General features: G+C 41.9%; 1 protein-coding gene across 4 annotated transcripts; it reads right to left on the bottom strand.

The window, feature by feature from the left end:
• Window positions 1–204: 204 nt before the first annotated feature.
• On the bottom strand, window positions 205–20,988 carry LOC6044604 (protein Gawky). Of its 4 annotated transcripts, none has more exons than XM_038251570.1 (11): window positions 20,880–20,988; window positions 20,100–20,537; window positions 9,520–9,706; window positions 9,377–9,452; window positions 6,652–9,309; window positions 6,257–6,589; window positions 5,669–6,195; window positions 1,943–2,111; window positions 1,439–1,867; window positions 1,061–1,376; window positions 205–992 (listed from the first exon to the last, which is right to left on the bottom strand). In XM_038251570.1, exons 5-11 carry the CDS (start codon window positions 9,289–9,291, stop codon window positions 820–822), a joined length of 4,587 nt encoding a protein of 1,528 aa, XP_038107498.1. In that variant the 5' UTR covers window positions 9,292–9,309; window positions 9,377–9,452; window positions 9,520–9,706; window positions 20,100–20,537; window positions 20,880–20,988; the 3' UTR covers window positions 205–819. The 4 variants fall into 4 exon arrangements, with proteins under 4 accessions (XP_038107498.1, XP_038107501.1, XP_038107499.1 ...); XM_038251573.1 differs by having other exon boundaries at window positions 1,949–2,111; XM_038251571.1 differs by having other exon boundaries at window positions 20,100–20,482; window positions 20,880–20,982.
• Window positions 20,989–24,063: the final 3,075 nt, after the last annotated feature.

Here is a 24,063-nt window from a genome sequence, read left to right as displayed (position 1 = left end):
TAATTTCAAAAATAATTCAATAACAAGATATATGTATATTTTTCATACACAGTAAATTTAATGTGTTTGCCTTGATGTATATTAAAATTAATAAATATAGTTTAAATTTTTCTTAATATACCTCACATTTCTATATCTCTCTGTAGTATTTTACTGCTACTTACCTTACAATCTAAAAAACTGACTTAGACAGCTATTATTATGTTTTTTTTTTTCATCTTTAATACTAGTTTTATGTCTCGTTTCATTCTTGTTTTTTTATTCACTTCAAATGTTTATGCTCTGTTTTCAGTGTTGCTGTTTTGCGTGTTTTAAAATTTATGTTCTGTTCATTCAATTACTTATAAAAGTTCTGATGCGATTCCAGAGTGTGTGTGTGTGTGGTATAAAATGCGCGTCGTCGACGCGGGCCGATCAACTTCAACAACTTAGATGCAAATCTCTGCCTCTCGACCAAGAAACATGTGATTTTTTTATTCGGCGTGCCTCCGTTTCTGCTCCTCGGGATGATGATCGTGCTTCTGATTAATTGTTTCGATCAAACGATGACAAATTGACTGAGAAAATAAGTGCGCACGCGCTTTTTTTGGGGGGGAAACACCACCGTTGAGTTATGCGATTCAATTGAGTTTTTGTTTTTTTTTCGTGTTTGATTTTATTTCATCAAAAATAAACAAAACAATAAATATTGTTGAATGTATAATATGGATTAAAACACAACCTTGTAGCAAAAAAAAAATAAAGAGAAAATAAAATAATGAACGTTCACTGCCTTGCTGCGCGGGCAAGTTCGAGACTATCAAAACACTTTCATTTCTTCTAATTCAAATCGGTACCGAGTAAGCTTTCTGGCAAAAATGAGTTCAAATTGGAAGGAGTGCCTGCGGTGTTTCCCTCGAGCGGTGCCCACAGTCCGCCGCCGCCGCCTCCGCTTCCGCCGGTTGCACCAGCTCCACTGGACGGTGGCCATCCGGAGCCCCACGTGTCCGCACCTGTTGGAAAATCGGAAACGCGTTTAGAATCGAAGGGAAAATCGAGATGAACTTCGCTGTTTGGTTACCGGAAGTTCTGGGCGCTTGACGCCAGGACTGCGCCACACTCGTCACCGGACCGCTGCTGCTCGGTGGGAGTATGCTGCCACTGCTGCCAGCCGGTGCCCCCAACTGCTGCAGATAGGTTTGGGCGTCCGCTTCGCTTGGGCATTCGGCCCCGATGTTGGTGCTGCCGAGGGGACAGTTGTTGAGCGCCTGTTGAGCTTTACTGGCCTCCTCGCGGGAAGAATATTTGCACAGGGCCAATCCGTGGTTCGGGTACAGCTGCAGACTCTGCAGCGGCCCATGCTGCATGCACAATGTTCGCAAAGTGGCGCCGTCAATCTGGGGAGAGAAATTGGTTTGGTGAGTTGATGTGAATTTCGACTCAACAGCGAATGCATTACCTGGGAGGTCAAATTCTTCAACAGTAACCACGACGATCCCCACCCGTTTCCACCTGGCCAATTCCCACCGGAATTGGACCGTTGTGGGCCACCACCAGCACCACCGGCCCAACCGTTAGCATTTTTGTTGGCACCCAACCCCGGTGGCGGACCGCGTGTGGGCTTTCCCATGGGAGTTCCCCAGAGATCGGAACCACTACCACCGCCGCCACCACCACCAGCACCGCTCGACGTAATACTGTCCGGCCACACATTCTTGCCCGGTTTGCCCCAGGCGGACGCTCCCAGTCCCATCGCATCCGACGGGGACACCTTACCAGCGCCACCTCCAAACAGATCCGCCTCCTTGGCGGTCGCAATCGACAGCGGACTGCGCGCCACACTGCCGGGCGTAATACTCGGATCTTCATCGATCTTTAGCTGGGCTCCCTGTGCAACGCAAGAGGAGAAACAACTTAAATCGGTGATACCTTGGCGGTCGAATGGTGGGGGACGCGCGATCACCTTTACCTTCCATGGCTTCCCGGGTTCAAACTCGGGCACGAGATCGGAGAATGCTGCGTTGTCCTGCGATGGGTCCCAGTCTTTGTTGTCGGGCTCGCCGCCGCCAACGGCACCGGACGGTTGATCTGGCCAGCCATCCGCCAGAGTAGAGCGACCCGATGACCAGGTTCTGTTGAAAATATAAGATTTTTTACTGATTTGTGTGAACCTTTTAGACACAGATCTTCACGTTTAGCAAATCAATTTCAAAATCGATTCAAAAATTCAAATTCAAATGAGATTTAAAGAGAGCTCTCAAAACTCAAACTCAAAACTCTCAAAAACTTAATACAATGAATGTTTCCACATCAAATAACAGTGCTTTTCAATCTGAAAATAAATGTAAAATGCTGAAATTTTGAAGTTTCCACGAGCTTTACTGCGTTGCATTAGCCGCAGAGATGATTCTATGAACGGATCACATTTCACAGAATCTTCAGAGGAGGAAGGATGCGTGGACGTACCGTACCAAACGCCTAATAAAAACTAACTTAATCCACCTATGGGTTTGGAAACTAATTTCATCAATTTTGTTAGATCCAGAATAAAAAAAAAGTACAGAAATATCACTTAAGTGGTCATGACTCGAGACACGGTCGTCAGATCTTCAATATTTTAAACTCGTTGGAAAGGTCTTTCGATTACCTAACCAACGATGGGCCGGACATAGTTTACATACAGTATGTAAAAAAAGTATTTACACCCCTTGGGCACTATGCACATATTGTGATGAAACATCTAAACAATTTAATGTTGACAGAAACCTAGTACTACGTTTTGTTCAGAAACTCATGCCAGACATTTTGCTACAAAAAGCTCATGAAAAGATGATTTCTATAAAAAGTTATATAACAAATACTATTACGAAACTAAAAAAGGTGCAAACAAAGTTTGTACACCTTTCGAAAAATTAACATAAATAATGTTATTTGTTGACAAATCACCATAAATCCAGTCTCCCAACTTCAAATAGGCATCCTTGACTGATTTATAAAATAATTTGGATTGAATATAAAGTTTACTAACAACTTAGTATAAAAGTTTATATAACTCTGGAAATTCTATATAAAACTTATCTAAACTTAATTTTGCAAACTTTTAATTCAACTAAATGTCAATATATTACCATATAATTGCTAAATAAACATTTTGGAGTGGGTATAACACCGTTTTGGGGGTATTTGTATCGATAGAATAGATTTTTCGTTGGAATTTCGTACCAACCCGGAATTACGTCGTCGGAAAATCCGCCGGCATCGAACCGGTCCACAATTCTTAAGTCAACCTATGTGGCATCGGAAGGGCATAAAATTTCCGATCTTTTGATACCCATACATCTAGGTTTTCTATAAAACCCACGATTTTAAATACCTAGGTAAAAACGTTGTTATGGTTTTGTTTGAGCAATCTGCCAAAAATGTATGGAATTTCGTAATTTTTGTTCTCGTGGATCAAACTTACTTTTGCCCAGGTATTTAAAAACGTGGGTTTTATAGAAAACCTAGATGTATGGGTATCAAAAGATCGGAAATTTTATGCCCTTTCCGATGCCACATAGGTTGACTTAAGAATTGTGGACCGGTTCGATGCCGGCGGATTTTCCGACGACGTAATTCCGGGTTGGTACGAAATTCCAACGAAAATCTATTCTATCGATACAAATACCCCAAAACGGTGTTATACCCACTCCAAAATGTTTATTTAGCAATTATATGGTAATATATTGACATTTAGTTGAATTAAAAGTTTGCAAAATTAAGTTTAGATAAGTTTTATATAGAATTTCCAGAGTTATATAAACTTTTATACTAAGTAGTTAGTAAACTTTATATTCAATCCAAATCATTTTTTTAATCAGTCAAGGATGCCTATTTGGAGTTGGGAGACTGGATTTATGGTGATTTGTCAACAAATAACGTTATTTATGTTAATTTTTCGAAAGGTGTACAAACTTTTTTTGCACCTTTTTTATTTTCGTAATAGTATTTGTTATATAACTTTTTATAGAAATCATCTTTTCATGAGCTGTTTGTAGCAAAATGTTTGGCATGAGTTTCTGAACAAAACGTAGTACTAGGTTCCTGTCAAACTTTAAATTCTTTACATGTTTCATCACAAAATGTGCATAGTGCTCAAGGGGTGTAAATACTTTTTTTACATACTGTACATTCAAGTGAGATCCGGCTTCAAGCAAGTACATAACTATCACTTAAGTGGGCATATCTCGAGACAGAGTTGCCAGATCTTAAGTGTTTATGTTTCATTGGAGAGGTTTTTTTTTTCATAATCTATCCAACAAGGAGTCGCATGGTTGTTCCGGACATAGCTTTGATCAAAATTACTGAGATTAGTTGCCAAAAATGCTTTAAAACGGCACTGAAATGGCTGTATCTCGAGACCGGGTTCCGGAATCAAAGACCGGGTTCCCAGATCTTTGAATAATTCAATAGCGATCTATGGGACGCCAAATCGGATCAAATGAAACCTCCCGAGCTAAAATCGAGTGCGCGGTCCGTTGATCCACACAGGCAGAGAATGATGTAATTCAAAGCAGGAAATGGATGTCAAAAGTTAAAAAAAAAACATTTTTATTTAAAATTCAAAATTTGGTTGAGAAAGATTTCATAAAATACAGTAGTTGTTCGGTAAATGGGCGTTGTTTAACTGGGCTGCTTTTAAACTGGGCGCTCGATAAGTGGGCCGTAGCCCTCTTAAAAAGCAGACAAACGTCAAAAAACCAAAACAAACCAAAATGATCGAGGGGTTAATAGATGCAAAAATCATATTCAATAAATAAAAAAAAACTTTATTCAAACTTTTGTTTAATTCCAAGTTACAATTGAAAAATATGAAAAGTAAGCATTGTAAATAAATTTGAGTAACTTTTATTTTTATATTTCATCTGGAAAATGTTATGCATCGGTGGTCCCCTCGTTATTTTTTGTTCAGTCCAGTTAACGAGCACCATTCGGTGACTGGGCTACGTTCTCAGCCCAGTTACCGAACAACTACTGTACATAGTTTACAGCGATCATGCAAATACCCGTCAATCTTAGTACCAACTTCTAAGAAAAAAATATTGTTCAAATTCAGGAAGAGTTATTCTTCCATTTTTTAATTTATTTTCGTTCTTTTTAATTGGGTGAAATTTTTAAGTAGGTTCATTCTCTTTGCCCACAAAAGCCATAAAAACACTGTGAAAATATAAAAAAAAAATCAGCATCTTGAAAACGATTTTTTCTGATCGATTTTTTATCATCGACAAAAGAATTCTAAAAATAAAGTTTAGTCTTAACAATAACCGGTTTTTTTATTGGCCTTGAACTCCATTTTTCTTGTTATGTTGTACCCACTTAAAAGTGATTGGTTAAAAAACGTTACCTCTTGCCAGTAGACGTTATGATTAAGCTGGACAAATTTTGACTATATGTTCCAAGATATCAAGATGCTTGTTATGACTTTAAAATTGAAATTATGAAAATACATTTACCTCAAAGAATATTAAAAAAAATCAAATGTTTTATTTCTTGATTTAGAAACTAGAATGCTGAATGCTCAACACGTTTTGATAGGTATTATACAGTTGAATGTTTCATTAGGCCGCTGCAAATATTTTTCAAAGTTTATGTCGAAACCCCATCATTTGAGGGGTAAAAAATAGAAATCTAAGAAACGCTTCCAACTCACCCATCCTGCAGCCCTAGAGCGCCAATGTTGGAGCTCGCCGTGGACAGTGTTGATTTGGCAGTCGTGCCCGGTGCACGAGAGAAATCGGTGAGATCATTGGCACCGCCGCCGCCGTCCTTGTCGAGCGATGGCAGCTTCCACTGGTTCAGCCGGGACTGTTGACTAGTGACGCCCGGTCCACCACCCACGTTGCCGCCAGCCGCAGGGAATCCACCGGTCGGCGTGACCGGCTCCTTGCCCATGCCCATGTCGGCAAAATTGTTCTGCAGCGAGACCAGATCCTGCTGGCGCAGAAAGTCGGCTGCTCCTCCGCCGAGACCCACGTTAGGCGGCTGCCCGTGAGGACCACCGCCGGGCTGTTGTTGTTGCTGCTGCTGCTTAACGTAGATTGCCTGCTGGGCGGCGATCTGCTGCTGCAGCTGACTGATGGTAGATTTGTGTTTGTTAATCTGCATCGTCAGCTGAACGGTGCTGACGCCGGTGGCGCCACCGCTCCGGGCGAGGTTGTTCTGGATGTGCTGCATTTGCTGAAAAGTATGGGAAAGTGTTGTCTTAACTTGCACTGACGGACGCTAACCGGAAACTTACTCTAATGTTAGTGAGCAACTGGTTCAGAAGGAGCAGCGTCTGCGGTGCCAGCGGTTGGTTTAATATCTGGTGATTGAGGAAGCCCGCGTGGACGGCCATCTGGATCTGCTGCACCAACATGCGCAGGTGTTGCGTTGAGGGTTGTTGTGCTTGTTGATTTTGCTGGCTACTAGCTGCCGCTGTCAACGGGTTCGGTCCGCCGCCGCCGGGTTGTGAGCCGAAAGAGGAATGACCTCCGGCGCCACCTTGTGAGAGATATTTGAGGTTGTTGAGGGCGGCCAAATTCGGATTGGGACCACCCACACCTGGAAGGTTGTTCAGCAGATTCTGGTTCTGGGGGATTGGAAAGACATTAGCTTTAAGGTAAACATTTATTCGATGAACTCTATTCTTACCTGTGAAAATGGCATTCCTCCTCCAGGGCCGGCCTGGAATCGATTGGAAAACGGCGCCTCGAACGCACTGCCCGGATGTTCGTCCGGACGTCCCCGCCAGTCGCCGGCAGAGTTGTGGCGTTGCAATATCTCCAGCGACTCGTCAAAGTTCATGTTGGTCGTGCGCAGTACAAGCTCGACGTCCTCCTTTTTGAAACCGTTTTCGCACAGCATCCGGTACTGCTTGCTGCTGCGAATGATCTCCACCGGGCTCATCTTGCTCGGTGGTTTGTTCATGTTCCAGTCGTTGCCAGAACCGCCGCCCATCAAATCGCTCGGATCTGGCCAGCCGCCTACCGACGGTTTACCCTGCTGCTTCCACAAGTTGCTTTGACCAAAGTCATTCCACGGACCGTTTCCGCCTGCAGCACCGAGACCCTTATCGTCCCAGTTGTTGATGCCTCCGGCGCCAGCGCAATCGTCCCACGAGCCGTTCATCGGCGGCAAACCCTGGTTCTGGCCCCACATGCTGCTGTCTGGTTTCATGCCGGGATTCATGCCTCCGAGTCGTACTCCACGTGATACCGCCGGTCCTAGTGGAAGATTAGCACCACCTCCGAGTGGAGTTCGTGGCATTGGAGTGCGGACCACGTTGTCCGCCGACATGTCCTTCCAGCTGGATACGTTCGAGTTTTGTCGCGACAGTTGTCCCTGGTTCCACAGTCCACTGGGACCGTCGTCCAGCGTGGGTCGGTTGTTCATTGGTGCAGGAGAATCGTCCCACCCGCCGGGCATCTTGTTCGGAACCGGCGTGTTCCATTGGCTGTTGGCTCCACCGCCGACCGAGGGAAGCGAACCTTGAGCAAGTTTGGCGGCCGTCGGCAGATTCGGAACGTTCTGTTGATCCCACATGCCCGCGTTACCATTGAGTCGACCGGATATACCGCGAGGATCACCGCGAATCTCGCGAATCGCCTCAATCGGATTGGTCTGTCCAATGGGTCCCGGGGGAACGTTAACGGGCGGTACCGGAGCGCCACGCGAGTCCCAGCCAGAAACCGGCGGAGGAACTGCCGCAGCACCTGCGTTACCAATCACGCCAACTCCGGCCCAGTCGTTGTCTTTCTTGACGGCGGCAGGATTCGGACCGGCACCCGGAGCACCCGGCGGCCACATCGGCGGGTTGTTTTGATTCCACGCTGGTGGCGCTGCAGCCGGAGGATTTCCACCGGCGGCTCCGTTCCAAACGTTTGCCTCGCCAGAATCATCATCCTCACCCCAGGTTCCTCCAATGTTACTCGCCGGCCCCCAAGGAGTCTTTTGCACAGGAGCCTGCGGTGGCGGTGGTTGTCCCCCATTGCGCAAGTTAGCTTCCCACAGCTCGGTGCCGTTGTTCAAGTTGCACGGCTTCCACCCTGTGACCACTGGCGGGTTTGGACCACCGTTCCCCCCTCCGGATGCACTGCTAGGCTCCGGCTTTGGCGGCTCAGGCGATCCGGGCACCTCCCAGTTCGTGTCCTGGTTAACATTCTGGCAACCCCAACCGTCCTGGCTGAACAGCGCATCCCGCAGATGACTCAGCTGTTCCAGTTGACTCTTGGTCGCTACGTTTCCATTGTTGCCCATAACAAGTTGCGGCTGCTGCTGCTGTTGCGGTGGTTGCTGCTGGTTTGGATTCGGTCCTGGCGGTTGTGGCTGCTGTTGTTGCTGCTGCTGCTGGGTCGGATTGCGGTTCCATGGGTTCGAGGTGCCTCCTCCGTTTGGTGCCGATCCGCTGCCCTGTTGGGGCGCTTTGTTGGCATTGTGATCCTGCTGCGATTGTTGTGATGACTGTCGCTGAGATTGACTCGATGTCGGTTGATTGTTGTTGTTGTTATTGTTGTTGGCGCTGTTGTTGCTAGCAGTTCCACCCCAGGCCTGCGGGGGTTGCTGTTGCTGCTGTTGCTGGTTTGGAATGCCCCAGGCGCTGGTGTTGTTGGCCGAGGTCGGTGGCGTTCCCCAAGCGCTCGTACCGTTGTTAATCGAGTCTTCGCCGCCACCGCACAGCCGCAAACGTGGCAGTACTCGTCCTTGAGATTCCAGAGCCGATCGACGCTTCAGCAGGGCTTTCTCGCCGGCAACCATGGCCAGCAGGTCGTCGAACCTGATGTACGAACCACCACCACCACACCGATTCTCACGGACTGCCGCCACCGTCGGAACTTTACGGCTTAAAGTAGTACATTGATCTAGTGCTAGGTTACGACTAATACTAACATTATTCAGGTAAGCATTTAAATCACATTTCAAAGTCACAGAATTAGTGGTTCGCATCAGCTCAGTAATATGGCCAACGAGCGCTCGGGAGGCGCCCAAGTCATCCAGGGGAAATCTTGTGACCAGCAACGCCCTGCTGTCCGTTGATTGTGTCAAGTAGATGTAGTCAGACTTGTTCGTGGTGGCCACTTCCGTGTCCCGTGCGCCGGAAGCCGTGCCGTTTACAGTAGTAATCGTAGTAGTGTTGGTGGTAGTAGCATGCGTTTTGAACAATCTGTCCTCCTCGCAGCCGGCAACCCGGCCCGGGGGGAACACCAGCGGAATGTAGCTGCCGAGCATCGTACGATCCGATCGTAATCGGAACACCGTGATGGTAGGACTCTTAGTAGTACTACTCTGCATCATAGCTGCACACTTTATAGCCTAGGACCAAAGAAAAACAAGCAATCATTCATCAAAAAGCTTCTGGACAAATCAAAGCAATACTGACATTTAGACCATTTAGGCCAAAGATCTCCAATATCTCGTATGGTTGTTCCGAAGAATCGAGCAACAAGCCCCGGCACCTAATCGTAGGAAGAAACAAAGAAACTTTGAGTACCCAATCAGAATCCGCAAGTAAACACGGCTTACCTCCGCACACGATGGAGCTTCAGTTCAGCATCCAGAGAGTAGTTGTTGCGTTCGCTTTGCAGAAACACTATCACAGATGTACTCCTGCTGGATGTTAACGCTGACGGATGGGGCGAGGGGGGTGTTGTCCCCTGTGCGGCATGCAATCCGGAACTTTTACAGTGTGCAAATGTGGCCGTCTAATTGTCTGTGGAAAAGCAAGAAAAGTTTTTTCTTGTAAATATTTGGTTTTTAAAACGCCTAAACTTTCAATTGAAATGCGTGGCAAGCAACATTTGTCTCTCTCTCTCTCTCTCTCTCTCAGCGTGTCACTAGTCTCTCTGGTGAACGCCACAACCATACCACTGGTCAACACAGTGTGCATCATAGAACAGATACACAGAGGCTTCATTTGCATTCCCTCCCTGACCAACCAACAGCCCCCCTCCCTTCACAGCACGAACGGGGGTCGAAGTGCACGGTAGCATGTTGCAGAAAAAAATAGTAATGTTTGCGCTCTCGGCGACGGCCATTTCTTGCACAGAGCTGGTGTTTTGTACATCATCATCATCATCACTCTCATGTATGTATCTATGTAGTATAGAGCTGGCTCAGATTTTGCTGGATTGGTGCCAGAGTTTAAAGAATGTTGTACACTTTATAGATCAACGGAAATCCGGCAAATCTGGGGCTAGTAAAAAAAATCATTCGGTAATTGACAATTTTCTGTACGATTGCTTTCAGAAGGGGCAAAAGTGTTAGTCATGATGAGCATTTGTTTAAAAAATAAATCGACCTCTAAATTAGTTTTTTCATGCAACCTATTTTAATCGGCTATTTATGACTGTCGTTATGTTTTTGTGATTTTTTTTTATTCTTTAATAAATGAGCGGTTCTTAACAAAGTTGGACTTCTGAAATATTTTTTTGTTTTTATTTTATTTTTAAGGGGTTACATACATGTATAAAATTTCAATATTTCATATTACGGCAAAATTGTTATTTTTTTTTTTTTTTTTGGGAGTGATCCAGCCTAGGGACCTACATAGGGAAATGAAATGTTCTCGGAGAAATTTCAAACACCCAAAGTCATTCAAATATAAGGTTGAAAAACTTGTAGTTTTTCTTTGGTGCTGGCACTTTTCTTGTACCGAAAAAGCATAAACATAACAAAAACTACCAGATTATTATCAACGACAGTTTTACAATACTTGTGATTGTTATACTGCCGTTCTACGCATAATTGTCCCATGTTCGAAAAAGTGCAACTGAGAAAAACACGATTGAAATTTTTCGATCGATATCTGTGTTTCTACGCATAATTGTCCCGTGGGTTCCTATTCGCCCTATGTGTCCCTAATTGCCCCAGTTAGCAGTGTATCACTCTTATTTATGATCCTCTTGCTAAACAACAGGTAAACACGGCATAATGCTACATAAAACTAATGATTCCGTATAAGAAAATACTTGGTGGGACAATTATGCGTAGAAGTTTAACGATGGGACAAACAGACTTGATGTTGTTTTCAATCAGTTTCCGAACAAAGTACCCGATTTTATGTGTTTTTCTTAAAGTACACGACAAACTAAACATAAAAATGTTAAAAAGTCACAATCGTCCACAAATGACATGGGACAATTATGCGTAGAACGGCAGTATAAGTCTCGTTTTTTTTGCCAAAATTATTTTAAATTGATTCCAACCTTGTTCTTGCGTGATCTTGTTGCTCGATTGGAACCCCGATTTGACAGTTCGATTGGAACCCTGAGAGTGACATTTCGCCTCTCCATATAGGCTCTCTAATCCAGCCGCACATCGTTGTTGCGAAACCTCTAAACTGGGCCCTCGTCCTGTCACGTCCGTCAGTAGTCTTGTCGTACATGACAACTAGAATCAGATCTGCCAATGAATTACAGTCGACTCTCTGGCTGTCAATCTTCTCGATATCAATAATTCTCCATCTATCGATGAATTCTTCAGTCCCTTCAATCTGCATGCTTCAATTATCTTCATTCCTCGATATTTTCCCTTGCTTGGAGGATCTCTTCCTCGACGGTCCCTTGGATTCTGTTTGCTTTAAAAATCTCTTCCGGTTGTCAATAATTTCACTTTCTCATGGCTTACATAGACATTTTTCTTGGCGAAACGAAGCTTTGAAGGGTGTTTGACATTAGTTTGTTTTTGTTTGATGGACGTTGCCATGATTCTCTCCCATAGCTGGGTACCAAGAAAAAAATATTTTCAATCGAGTCTTCATTTTGCATCGTTCTGTAAACTGATGATTCTCTTCCTCGACGGTCCCTTGGATATTGACAACCAGAGAGTCGACTGTAGTACACTTCGACCAAATAAACACTGACGCTGTATGGATCTGACTCTAGAATAAATGCACAGTTGTGTGTTATTCATAAGTCCAAAATGTTCAATTATTCATATAAGTCCAAATATTCATTTGCTAACTACTTTGGATTAAAAATCTTAACTTTAATCTAAAATCCTCTAAACTTAATGTTCAAAACTAAACATTCCTTTAACTGTTGTAGTACTACTTCTATCAAAAACAATAAAAAATTATGAACTGATATACAAATAGGATAGAATCACGATTTGAAAAAGAAATGGCAATTTACGTCAAAAGATCCGTAGTTCCTCGATTCGCAACAATGGTCAATACAACCATAATCCGAAAACCGTTAGTTCAACAAATCAACGAATTTTGTCCGATATCATTACATTATTGATTGATCGAGACTCTATGGACAATTTGACATAAAAGAATGCCTAGTATTCTACATCAATCAAAGTTTATTGACAGCATTACTCTTACTTAACAATTGCAACTAACTTTAACATCAAATAGATTTGGAAAGGATACAGGTTTATTTTAAATGCTAATGCTAAGCAACAAATCAATTGTACTATCCTGAAGACCCAACCTAAATCCCACATTGTGATAGAGAAAAAGTCTCAGAAGCAGCGGTGTCTTATGCAATTGTGATATTTTCTCTATCGGAGAACTACTTAGTTCACGAAGACAGCTTATCGGTCAACGCTTAAGCCCTTGGGCTGCGGCAAAGCGAGTTCTCGTAGCATGAAGTGGTGTACATAGTGCTTATAAAAAAGAATGTTTACCCAAATTTTAACTAATGCACTAGGATCAAATCATGCCCCTTGACTTTACAAGGCCCAGGGATATTACGGCAAAATTGTTAATTCCACTAAAAAGATGATATCCAATCACTCCAGAAAGTTTCATGAAGATATTTCATGATTCAAGTTGGTAACAGACGATTTAAGAGCGAGTCCACGAGCAAAGCATACCCATCTCGCATCGACCTCACCAACCTGCCTGAAATTTTCAGGGGTTGTTTGTATATATAAAACTAGCATCTTGCCAAAATATGAGCACTCTAGATCAACGGAAAGTGGGGCAAATCGGGACACAATGTTTGAAGGTTACAAATATCTTCGATTCACATTAATTGAAAATCAGGTTCGTTTCCAAGGATACTAGATTCAATTCAATTCAATTCATTTTATTTACCGAAATAACAATTTTACATCTTGTGCGATTGTCTGGTTCACAGAGATATGGTGTTCCTTGCAACTATTTCTTTTTCATTTACCGCTTGGTAACAGAAGGTTCTTTAAATGCAAATAGTAAAAAACTAGGGAAAATTTGGCCAAAAAAACCTAGTGAGATCGTAACTTGGGGTTCCTTAAAACTAATATCACAGAAGAGTAAAGGATACTAGATGACACCAGAAAAAGCAGCTTCTTAATTTTTTTACCTTTCATATTTTAAAGGGTTAAAACGGATGAAAATAAACATATTTGTGCATGTTTTTATTATGAAATTGTCTCAGGAACACGAACATGATGAAATTATCACCGGAAAATGTACTTAGATCACTCGAGCAAAAATTTACAACCAAAAAATTCACTAAAAGTAAAAGTTTCTTTTTTTTATGTTAAACTGCCTTACCCGAAGCGTTCTCCGTCTCAGATGGTAGTCCCAGATGTGCCTTACAAGTTGCAGGTCGAACCGAGTTGATATCTGGCTGGAACACTTTTTTATTTTAGTTTGAAAATTATGCTATTTTTTCACTACAATGCCAATTACTTCCCTTAGGTTTAATCAATTGGGATGCTTCTCCCTGCATTTTGTTGCATTTTTAAACCCTTTCAGATGCATGTTCGAATTTTGAAGTTAATTTGAATTTTATTTTATGTTTATTTCAGATTCATTCATTTATAGTAAAGTTCATAACTATGAAAATGTAATCATAAACGAGACTAAAATACTAAAGAGGCAAGAGATATTTGAATGCGTGTCTCAACGTCTAGACCGTTGAAATTCAGTGATCCACAATCTACGTTTACTGGAAGTAGAGCCTTTTCCAGAACTAGGACCAGTGCAATTCATTCTTGATTGAATAGAACTTATTTTATGGAATATTACTCATAATGGTATGTAGTTACTTGTTTACTCGTGAGCGTTTTTCTCTAAACACAGAGTTGATTTACGGGTGCCACGATAACTCGAGAACGGATAGGGGAAGGTGGGGCAAGACGACCATGTGGGGCAAGAGGAACAATCGCTCGTACGGCCGTAATTTTAACAATTTTGATTATTTCCAGAATGAGGAATTGTTGCTAGCAATGCAATTAGTTAATTCTACTACCACATAACCGCCAAAACGACGTAAACGCCACGGGGCATAAGATTAAATGAAGTTTTTTTTCAAAACCTTCGTTTTCTTAGCATATTTGGAAAGTACAAAATAAGGCTTAGGGTTTCTTTAAGGCTCATTCTATCCAAATGATATTTTAGATCAGTAGTGTCCCTTCCAATGACTTGCACCTATTATAAAGTATGATTTAACTTTTGGTTATTTTTGTTGATAGCATTTAAAAAATCTTGTTCAGGTGGGGCAAGTGTACTATATGGATTTTTAGTATGGAAAAAATACGAATTGCTGCAAAAACATATTTTATTGGAAAATAAATACATAAAAATTCTTTAAAACTGATAAACAATTGTTAAAAAAATGTCAATACAAAATGTAGTGATATTATGTAAATTTACTATTTATCATTTAGGTAATAATTTTTTTTTCGTAAAGACGATCAAATTTTTAGTAAAATATTATTAGGGGAAAGTGGGGCATGCATTTCCTTAGCAAGTTACACTTGCATGATTTTGGAGTCTATCGATTCCTTACACCATAGCGCACCTCTGTGCAAAAAATAAAAACAATCGCTGATATATTTTTCGAGATACAGCCCTTTTGAGATGTTACATCCGATTATTAAAAAGAAAACAAAAAAAAAATCTATACAATTTTAGCATTTCAAAGAATATGCAATTCGAGATAATGATGTTTTTTTATTATTTTGATCGTTTGCAGGGACGAATGTTGTATAATCTTGAAAGCGAAAAAGAATTATTTTTGGACAAAAAAAAAACAGTACATTCATATTCATTATTATTATTCATATAAGTCCAAATATTCATTTGCGGATAACTTCCTAACTTGAATTGAATACATGATTTAAAGCAACCTATCCGAAAGCTACTCTTATCTCAAATCCCCGACATTTTAATTATTAACCAAAAAAAAACGTTTCTTTTTAAACCTGTCTGGCTTCTTTAAAAAAAAAAAAAAGCAAAATAAAATAACAGTTGATATTTTACAAGTCGTGAATTGAAAAAGAGACGACCATTTGTTCGTCAGAATTCCAGTAGATCCTCGATTCGCAACAATGGTCGATACAATCATAATCCGACAACCGTTAGTTCAACAGATCAACGAATTAAGTCCGATATCATTTCACTATTGATTGATCGAGACTCTATGGAAATTTTGACAAATCAGAATGGTTTTTATGCTACTTGAATGAAAATCACCGATTCTGATAGAATTACTAAATTCACTGTTACTAATTTTGTCCCTAAATAACTAAAGGCAAAGTATAAAAAGTTGATATTTATAGTTAAAATCCTAAATTCTAAATACAAACACTATTTTTTTAAACCCGCATCCTAAACTGACACCCACATTAAGATAGGGAAAAATCACATATGTAGCGGTTTATTGTACAAATGTGATATTTCCACTATCAGAGAACCTCCTTGTCTCGATGACAGCTTACCGGTCATCGATTAAGCCCTGAGACTACGCCAAAGTGGGTTCTCGCAGCATGAAGTGGTGTCCATGTGTAAAAATGGAAGCTTCAGCAATATACTGAACACTTCGATTTTAATTCCACATCGAATCAAATCATACTCTTTGCCAAACAAGCATCAAACCTATGACACTCATTATGACAAAGCCCAGGGAATAAATCTAGAGTACTTTTTCAAAAGGTCCTATGTGCAAAAACCTCAATCTGAGAAATTTGATGATAAAGTTTTGGTGCACATTTTTAAATCCCATTCAAACACGTTTGGGTATTTTTCGATTCTGAAAACGCCCAAATGGGTCTAGAGTAATGCTTTTCAAGTGTACATCTCGGGATTATATAAAAGACAAGATTACGCTTAGTTCTGACGCAATTTGGTTCATACAACCTGTGAGTGCACATAGGACACGTTTCATAGAACAATTTTTGCACATAAGACATTGGCATTGGACTATATTCATGTGGCATTGCACATAAAACTTTATCAAATAAAATTTAAATCTCGATTTAAACAAAAACTATTTTTTTGTAATAATAATATATTTCCAACCCTCTCGCAACGTGTAGGCATCAGCTGATGAAGAGCATGAAATATTTCAATGCCTCCAGCGCGTGAGAGGAGAGAGAAGCCGTTATTTACCAATGAGCATTCTGTCAGATGGGTGGCGGGTAGGATAATTTACGATGCCAAATTAACCAATGCGCCAATGTAAACAATCAATATTGTTTACTTTGGCGCATAGGATAATTTGACATGGTAAATTGTCTTATCCGCCTATCGAGCTGTGAGCGCACATAATACATTTTTAATCTTTCGTTTTTGAAAGTTTTTGGCCCAAGTAGTGTAAACATATTATTTAACACTTATAAACAAGTGTTTCGATAGCCCCCCAGCAGCACTGCATGCGCACAACTTTTATGCCAAAGTGATTACCACGTCACGGATTATTACCATGTCCGATTATCACGTCACAGTCTCACGTACCCCCTCCTCTCCCTTGTCACACTTGCGACAACTCTCCACCCCCCCCCCCCTTAGAGCGTGACGTACTTTATGGATGACGCCTACGGCCTAACGAAGGATGATGCAAGATGTTGATTCAGGAGCGGCCCTGAGAACCTTGCTCTTCGCCAAAGAATTATTCCGATCTCAGGGGTTGGATCTCCGAACGGGTTCTACGGCTGTTGCTTGGCCGAGGGGTGAGGTCAGCTTGGGACTTGAAGAGCGCAAGTCGCACAAAACTGGAATCAATTGCGTTGATCGAGATGCTTATGCGGCGGTCCGAATCGCGCGCCTCGAAGTCATGTCCCCGAGCAAGTCCAGGATCTCATCCGAGTACTGGGTAAAGTGCTCGTATGAATCGAACGCCGCTAAACTGCCAGGGTCATGAACGAGTCGGTTAGGTTGCCGACTTGATACCGTTTGGGAGGAGTCTGGAAAACGGAAAACATCGGGTCACAAAAACAGAGGCACAGAAGAAAAACACTCGTAACGTGCTGTTGGCAGTTCATCAGCGGGACTTTGCCGGACAGCTCCAGATGCTGCAGGCAGGTCAAATCATAGGACGAGTACGCCCAATGGACGTAATCCAGCATTGCATTGCAGACTGCACGATAAGAAAGGTAGAAACGAGTAGTCGTAGAAAGGTCGAAAGGTAGTCGTGCGGAATATCCAAGATGGAAACATCCGAAAAGATCAACCACTGCAGGTTTTCGTGCTCTTAGACAGACAGATGGACTTTATCTGGTTGTGACGTAGTTCTTAAGCTGGCTGATGAGCAGCTATTAGGACCTGTCGAGCGCGAAGAGTCACAAGCGATTCTTCAGCGAGGTAAGTTCGCTCAGATTAGCAGCCAATTCCTCCGTAAAACCAGGTCGTTTATGGCTGGCTGTGAGAAAAGATCATCACGACGACGAAGCCGCGACGCACTTGTCGTAGTGTCCATGCTGGAACTGAAAAACCACGGCGTAGTACTGACAGATCGTGCACGGCCGCCATGCGACCGCGTATTCCGTTACGGTGACGCTGATCCAGCTGGACGATACCCTGCGTAGTCAGGAACAACACGTCGTGATCGGAGCGCTTCTGCAGAGCCTTTGTTACATACATGTAAATCGATAAAAAAAAAAAGTCACAGGTTGGTGTGAGCACACACTTAATTTTATTAAAAAACTGTTATCAGGGCATTAAAATACACATTTTCATCTATTTTCAAAACATATTTGAAGACATTTGGTTGTATCACTGCCGAAATATACACAGAAAAAAATATTCCTAATCATCTTTTAGTGGATTCAAAAAAAAATCTGTAATATGACATTTTGTGATTTTCTACATGTATGTAACCCCTTAACCGCCGCAACCTCTATGTTTCCGCCCACTCCGGTGGCCTCAGAAACACTAGTCTCAGCAGCTCGTGCATTTTTGGATTCTCGGACACGTTGTCCCTAGCGGCCCAGACGACCTGCATCTGCGTGCGTAATTATGAGTTTGCCGTTGGCGAAGTTGTTGATAGCCGATCCGCCCGGGTTCCGGCCATCTTAATGTACTCGACGTTCGTCTTGAGGTTCTCTGACAGACCATGACCACGAAGCGGATGGCGCGCTCTTTTTTAAGGTTTCTAGAAGCGTCCTCCGTACCACGTCCGCCGCCGCTTGGTTGGTCGTTGTCGGGGACCAGGTACCGTAAAGCAGTGCTGCGGGTGATGAAAAAGTAGTTTAAGGTTAAGGTTTATTAAATTTAACAGCATAACATTTCCTCCTGAAATGTGTTAACCGGTACCGTGGCCATCCTAAGTCGTCCCTGGCCAAAAGGTGGGATGTTTTCTGGCCTTCCGGATGTTTTTTGGTCGGTTCCGTGGCCATCCGGATGGCTTCTCTGTGCAAGAGGGATGATGCTTTTGGCCATCCGGATGGCCACGGAACAGACAAAATCTATCCGGGCGGCCAAAAGCATCCTCCCTTTTGGACAGGGACACCTTCCAGATAGCCACGGAACCAAGAAAACCCATCCGGAAAGCCAAATAATGGCCACGGTACCGGCAAACCCAACCCGAAAGGCCAAACAAATATTCGCCCTCTTGCACAGGGACGCCTTTCGGAGCCGATCCCATGGTCCTGGAATCATCTTTGGGAATCACGGTAATTTTCCACCCTACTTACCGTATTTTTTTGTTGCCGCAATCCTTCGCCCTCCGACACTTTTCTTTAAAAACTCAGACAGTCCACAACAATGATCTGTCCGGGATCCTATCAACCAAAACAAAAACATATTTTATGCTGTTTTATGAGTTGTTTTGGTATGTCATGCTGGGAGTCGTATCCGCCAGATTCGGGAGAGAGAGCTCATTGGTTAAATTTTGCTCTTCTCTTTGCTGTGTCAGGCATTGAAACATTTCATACTCTCTTACAGCTGACGTCTACACGTTAACCGGAACCTAGGCAAACATTATTTTTAAAAAGATATATGGATATAAAAAAATCTATCATTACTTTCTAATTATTCAATAAAATGCGTACATACGTCGTTATTATATTAGCGTATGTGCATAATGATTGAAATATATTTAAAATTGTACATAGGTCGATTTGTTATTGTCGTATGTGCATCATTTTACTGAATGCACATAGGACACTAAGAGGTAAAACGACGTAAATTATTTTGTATGAAAATTTAAGAGAATGCTCATAGGTTATTTTGCATTTCGCTAATAATTTTAAAAAATAAATACTTAGAAGAAATCGGGTTTGAGGATAGTGTAGTTTCGGATATGCAGAACGTCATGCATTGTATAACTCAGTTTGTTTACTTTTGGCGCATAGGACCTTTTGAAAAAGTACTCTAGAAATATTGTTTACATTGTTTACATAATTGCAATATTAAAACGACTAGTATCTTGCTGGAAGATCTAAAAAAAGACATCAAACCGGTAAAAAACAAATGATTTTGAGTTAATTTTAAGCAAACCAAAACCCCAAACTGTTTCCCCAATCCGCGGAATTCTGGCACCCCTGGCACTGTTGGTTGACCTGTATTGCCTCTGCCATACCTTTACCAAAACCCGACCCGTTCGACGTCGACGGCTGAGAAGAGCAAGCAAACATCGAGCTCTGAATGAGAGAGAGATAGAGGGCGACGATGGGGCTAAGGTGGTTCAGCAGGGGGAGGACGTGGGGGAGTGGCATTCACTGTTCGGGGGAGGATTGGAGGTGGAGGTGGACGTGGGGCAAAATATTGAGCAAGTGGTTTCTGCTGAATGGATCGGAGCTACAAATTTTGCCAACATTCCAATTCTTGACGCTTTTTGGACATTCAATTTTTTTCCTGTAACTCTGGTCATAAGGTTGACCTCTGCGTAAAATCACACACAGGGGAAGGGACAAAGGCCGTTCCTGGTACATGGTTTGGGGCTTACCTTTAGACTGGACCCGTGCTGAAGAACGAATTTGACGACGACATCAATTTTCTGCTGCTACCATTTTGTGGAAGGATGGAATAAATAATATTTTGCTCAAATTTCACTCCCAACTGCTTCCTCGTTTCTGGCCACAGCACTTAATCCAGATTGTGGTCACTTTTTTCTAACTACACACTCCAAATCCACAGATACGCACTTCCCTTGGACCTGTTCCAAGCGACTCCAAGAGGAACTCGGTTCCGCGGAGTGTTTTTCGGGGGTCGCCGTCGCAAACCCACAGTGTCGACGGAATCTTCCTCTGCCACTTCCGGTGTCGGAAACACCCACAAATGCGAGGAACCACTATTTTTTCACTGGGATGGTTTGTCTTCTGGTATTTTCTTATAAGGTCATTCCGGCCAAAGGCAAAAATTTATTTTCTTTCAGACTTCAACTCTAGCAATTGAAAAGGGCAAACAAAATTTTGAAAACAAAGGAAAATGTTTACAAAATTTTTAAATGCCCTTCTCTAATATTCCTCTCAGAAAACCACTGTTTCACTTCACATTCAATATTCTGTATTATACTGTTCCAATCTCAAGTAAAAATCTCAGCACGCAAAAACAATTGTTTACAATTGCCATCTGCGCCATTTTAAGATGTTGGTTCGAAAATCGTCTGAATTTTTATAAACTTCGCCACCGATTCCAGCCCAGCGAAAAGCTCCGAACACGAACAGCGATGGCCACTTGAGACTGTCCGCGCGGCACTGGACCACCAAAGATTCCGGAACGTTACCTTTTTCACCCGTAAAATCACCGAAATTTTCAGATCGAAATTATAATGGTGGATCGCGAGTTGAAAAGACTGCCGAAGAATCAGTGACGTTGAGCTAAGGTCTGACTCGTCCTGAAATTATTTTGTCAGCATGGAATATTTTAAATAAAAATGTATGAGAGAAGTTTCGAAAAATACCTTTTAAATACTTGTTACAAAATATAAAAATATTTCGAAATATTCTTCTAAATTTCGCAGATTGTAATTTTTATTAATCTTAAAATTACAATTTTTGTTCTTTGCCAGACCTCATAATGGTTATACTTCTTCGCATTGTTGCCCGATGCAAACGTCAAAGCTGCTACCACGTAAATGTGAGGGTCATGTACTCGCTAAAATGTGTCTCGACTTGCTACCAATTATTTATAAACACGATAAAGGTGTATTCACATTATACCGCATCCGCAGCCGCAGCCGCATCCGTATAAAATTTGACAGTACGGACGCACAGTGCGGAAGCGATTCCTCCAACGCATTTCAAATGTTCCCATTCACACTGTTCCGCATCCGTATACGGATCCGTACTTCGGATACGGATGCGGAACAGTGTGAATGGCTGCATATGAAATGCATTCGAGAAATCGCGTCCGTACTGTCAAATTTTGTGCGGATGCGGCTGCGGCTGCGGATGCGGTATAATGTGAATACACCTTAAATATACAGAGCAACAATCTAGTACTACATTTGTACATTGCAACCCCGGTGGTTTGATACTAAGACTGTCTGCAGCGCGAAGTTTTATAATTGTTTCAAATTACGAGCAGTTTTAAATTTTTAGAACTGGCGGAAATGAAACTAAAACACGGTGCTCGCAACGCGCTGATCTAAATGTTGTTTCAAAAAAATGCTTTTAATTGTGTGCGTATGATTATCAACACAGCATCATAGCGTGTGTGTAAGAATACGTGGATATCTTTATATATCTGATTTTTTTTGAAACTGAGTTCTATTCCAGTTCCAAACCGTCTCACGTTTGAAACAAACTCGTCGAGCAGTTTTATTCCGGTTTCAAAATACTGCTCGAAAAATAAAACTGCAACTCCGCGTTGCGCGTGGTCTGTTTCAGTTCGATTTGAAAAATGAAACAGCTAGACCAAAGTAGAGCCGCGTTGCAACCAGTCTAAAAAGCGAATTCGCTTATGTGAATAATGCCGCCATTCGAATTTCCAAATCCGATCTCGCTAATGGAGTACCCGCCGTCGAGCAATTTTTTACAGTTCGCTCCATAAGAAATACATTGTAGAACAAAAGCAGTGGCCTAGTGGCACGCGTTTCGCTTTGTAGGCGGGAGGTCGATGGCTTGAAACCCATCTTGCGAGGCAAAAGGGGTAGGTGGCGGTCGAGAGGGGATTTCGGCTGCTGCGGGAATTGACTTTGTCATGTCCCAGACCTCCCCAAAACCCATCCCATCGAATCTCTCGGACGATCTGTTGGCGACTGTCTGAGCGTTGAAGAACTCTGTACTAGATCAAAAGACCTTTCTAACGAGTTCAAAAGATTGAAGATCTGACGACCCTATCAAAAGTTATAAGCACATAAGTACCCTGAATTATGAAGATCTGACTACCCAATCTGATGGTATGAATAATGAATCAAGTTGATAGAACACTGAAAGGTCCGCTCTTGTGTATCTATTTTGGATAGCATTACCCTCTAAACGTGAAGAAGGCTACAACCACCTGAGGGTGGATTAAGTAATGTTTTTTTTCGATGGATCAACTATGGTCCCCTTGGAACGAGCTGTCAAGTAGGACCTTTCCTGTCAAGAAGGACCGCGAAGTTTTTTTTTTAAATTGATTTAAAAATCCATTTTAAACTCTTTGTGGTCGTACAAAGGGTAATTGTACTCCGAAAAATAAGCTTTATCGCTGTAAACAATAATATCGGCAATCTAAGATTCATTTTAGGACCCAATTGTGGTGAAACTTAACTAAATAATGTCTTCTAAACATTTCTTTATAACGATTTTACGTAAGGTTCATCAAAATATAAGAACAATCATGTTTGTTTTGTTTTTCATGGTTCCTTTGGCAATGTTGGCAGAAAATATAAGGTTCAATGATTATTTCAATTCACTTCTTTTGAAAACTCTGTTTATTTTTTGTGACACATTTTAGGACCATACTGTCTTCGGGAGAATGGTTCAGGACTTCCAGGGCTATACTTCTACGGTGTCAGTTTCAAAAAATAGCGAAACATGAGTTTTGTTAATTAAAAGAAATAGAAAATGCAATTTTTCCCATAGTAATTTCCTGGGTGGTGAATAGAGAGAATGCGTAACGTGATTTTCGAATGATCCCACTTTGTTTACATCTACAAAGTAGGAGGCTGTTCAAGCACAAGCATGACTTTTTTCTTACTGGTAAATATGCTGTTTTATAATCATTTGTATGTGTTTTATTTTGTCTAGATTTTGACTTTTTTGCTGTAAAATTGTCTGTGTTTTCAAGTTTCGATCGGTTAGAAGATGTTCTTTTTTACGGGTGACGGCGAACTGCGGTGAGAGTGTCATTCGGCGTTATCGCAGATCAATTCCCTGGTTAATTTTTGAATCCTGCAGCTCATCCTGGTCCAGCGAAAAAACATCGCTAATTCTAGCGAAGCTGATCCAACAAACAGAGAAGATTTTCACAAAACCAGTAGGTTTTCAAACGGAATCAAACAATTAAGACAGCTTCTGGAAAGATACAACCGCATCGACTCCATAAACTTTCATAATCACAAAAAGTGACGATCTCGCCTTCAACTTTCTTAAGATTTCAAAAGCCACAAATTTGTCATTCTTGTAAAAAACAAAAAAAAAACAATTTTAAATGATCGATAACAATACTCTCTACTTTTGGCGAAAAGTAAATTGGTTCCACTTTGACAGTTTAAAATTGAGGCCGTTTTGCGAACCACTATTCAGCACCCAGGTAATTTCCATACAAATTTAATTCGCTTTGCACCAATCGTGAGCTTAACCAATCGCTCCCAAATTTTGGGAGGTTGTTTGGGACCTTAAAAGGGACCCAAAAATGTGTTGCTGATTGGATTTAGATTATTTTCAATTTTTCCATATACACTCAAACCCCGATGGTTTGACACCAACTGTTGTCAAACGAACGGGGTCACGTTTTAGTGTGACATCCCTTTTACACGGAGT

Source organism: Culex quinquefasciatus, chromosome 2 (assembly GCF_015732765.1).
Source record: "Culex quinquefasciatus strain JHB chromosome 2, VPISU_Cqui_1.0_pri_paternal, whole genome shotgun sequence".
Classification (NCBI taxonomy): Eukaryota; Metazoa; Arthropoda; class Insecta; order Diptera; family Culicidae; genus Culex; species Culex quinquefasciatus.
Note: the sequence above shows the minus strand (reverse complement) of the source record. Positions and strands in the feature narration are given on the sequence as shown.

Coding starts and splice junctions, on each gene's coding strand:
- LOC6044604 (XM_038251570.1), bottom strand. CDS start 9,291: ATGATGCAGAGTAGTACTACTAAGAGTCCTACCATCACGGTGTTCCGA. Junction 1,868..1,942: donor GGAAGCCATGGAAGGTAAAG/GTGATCGCGCGT, acceptor TGCGTTGCACAG/GGAGCCCAGCTAAAGATCGA. Junction 993..1,060: donor TCAAGCGCCCAGAACTTCCG/GTAACCAAACAG, acceptor ATTTTCCAACAG/GTGCGGACACGTGGGGCTCC.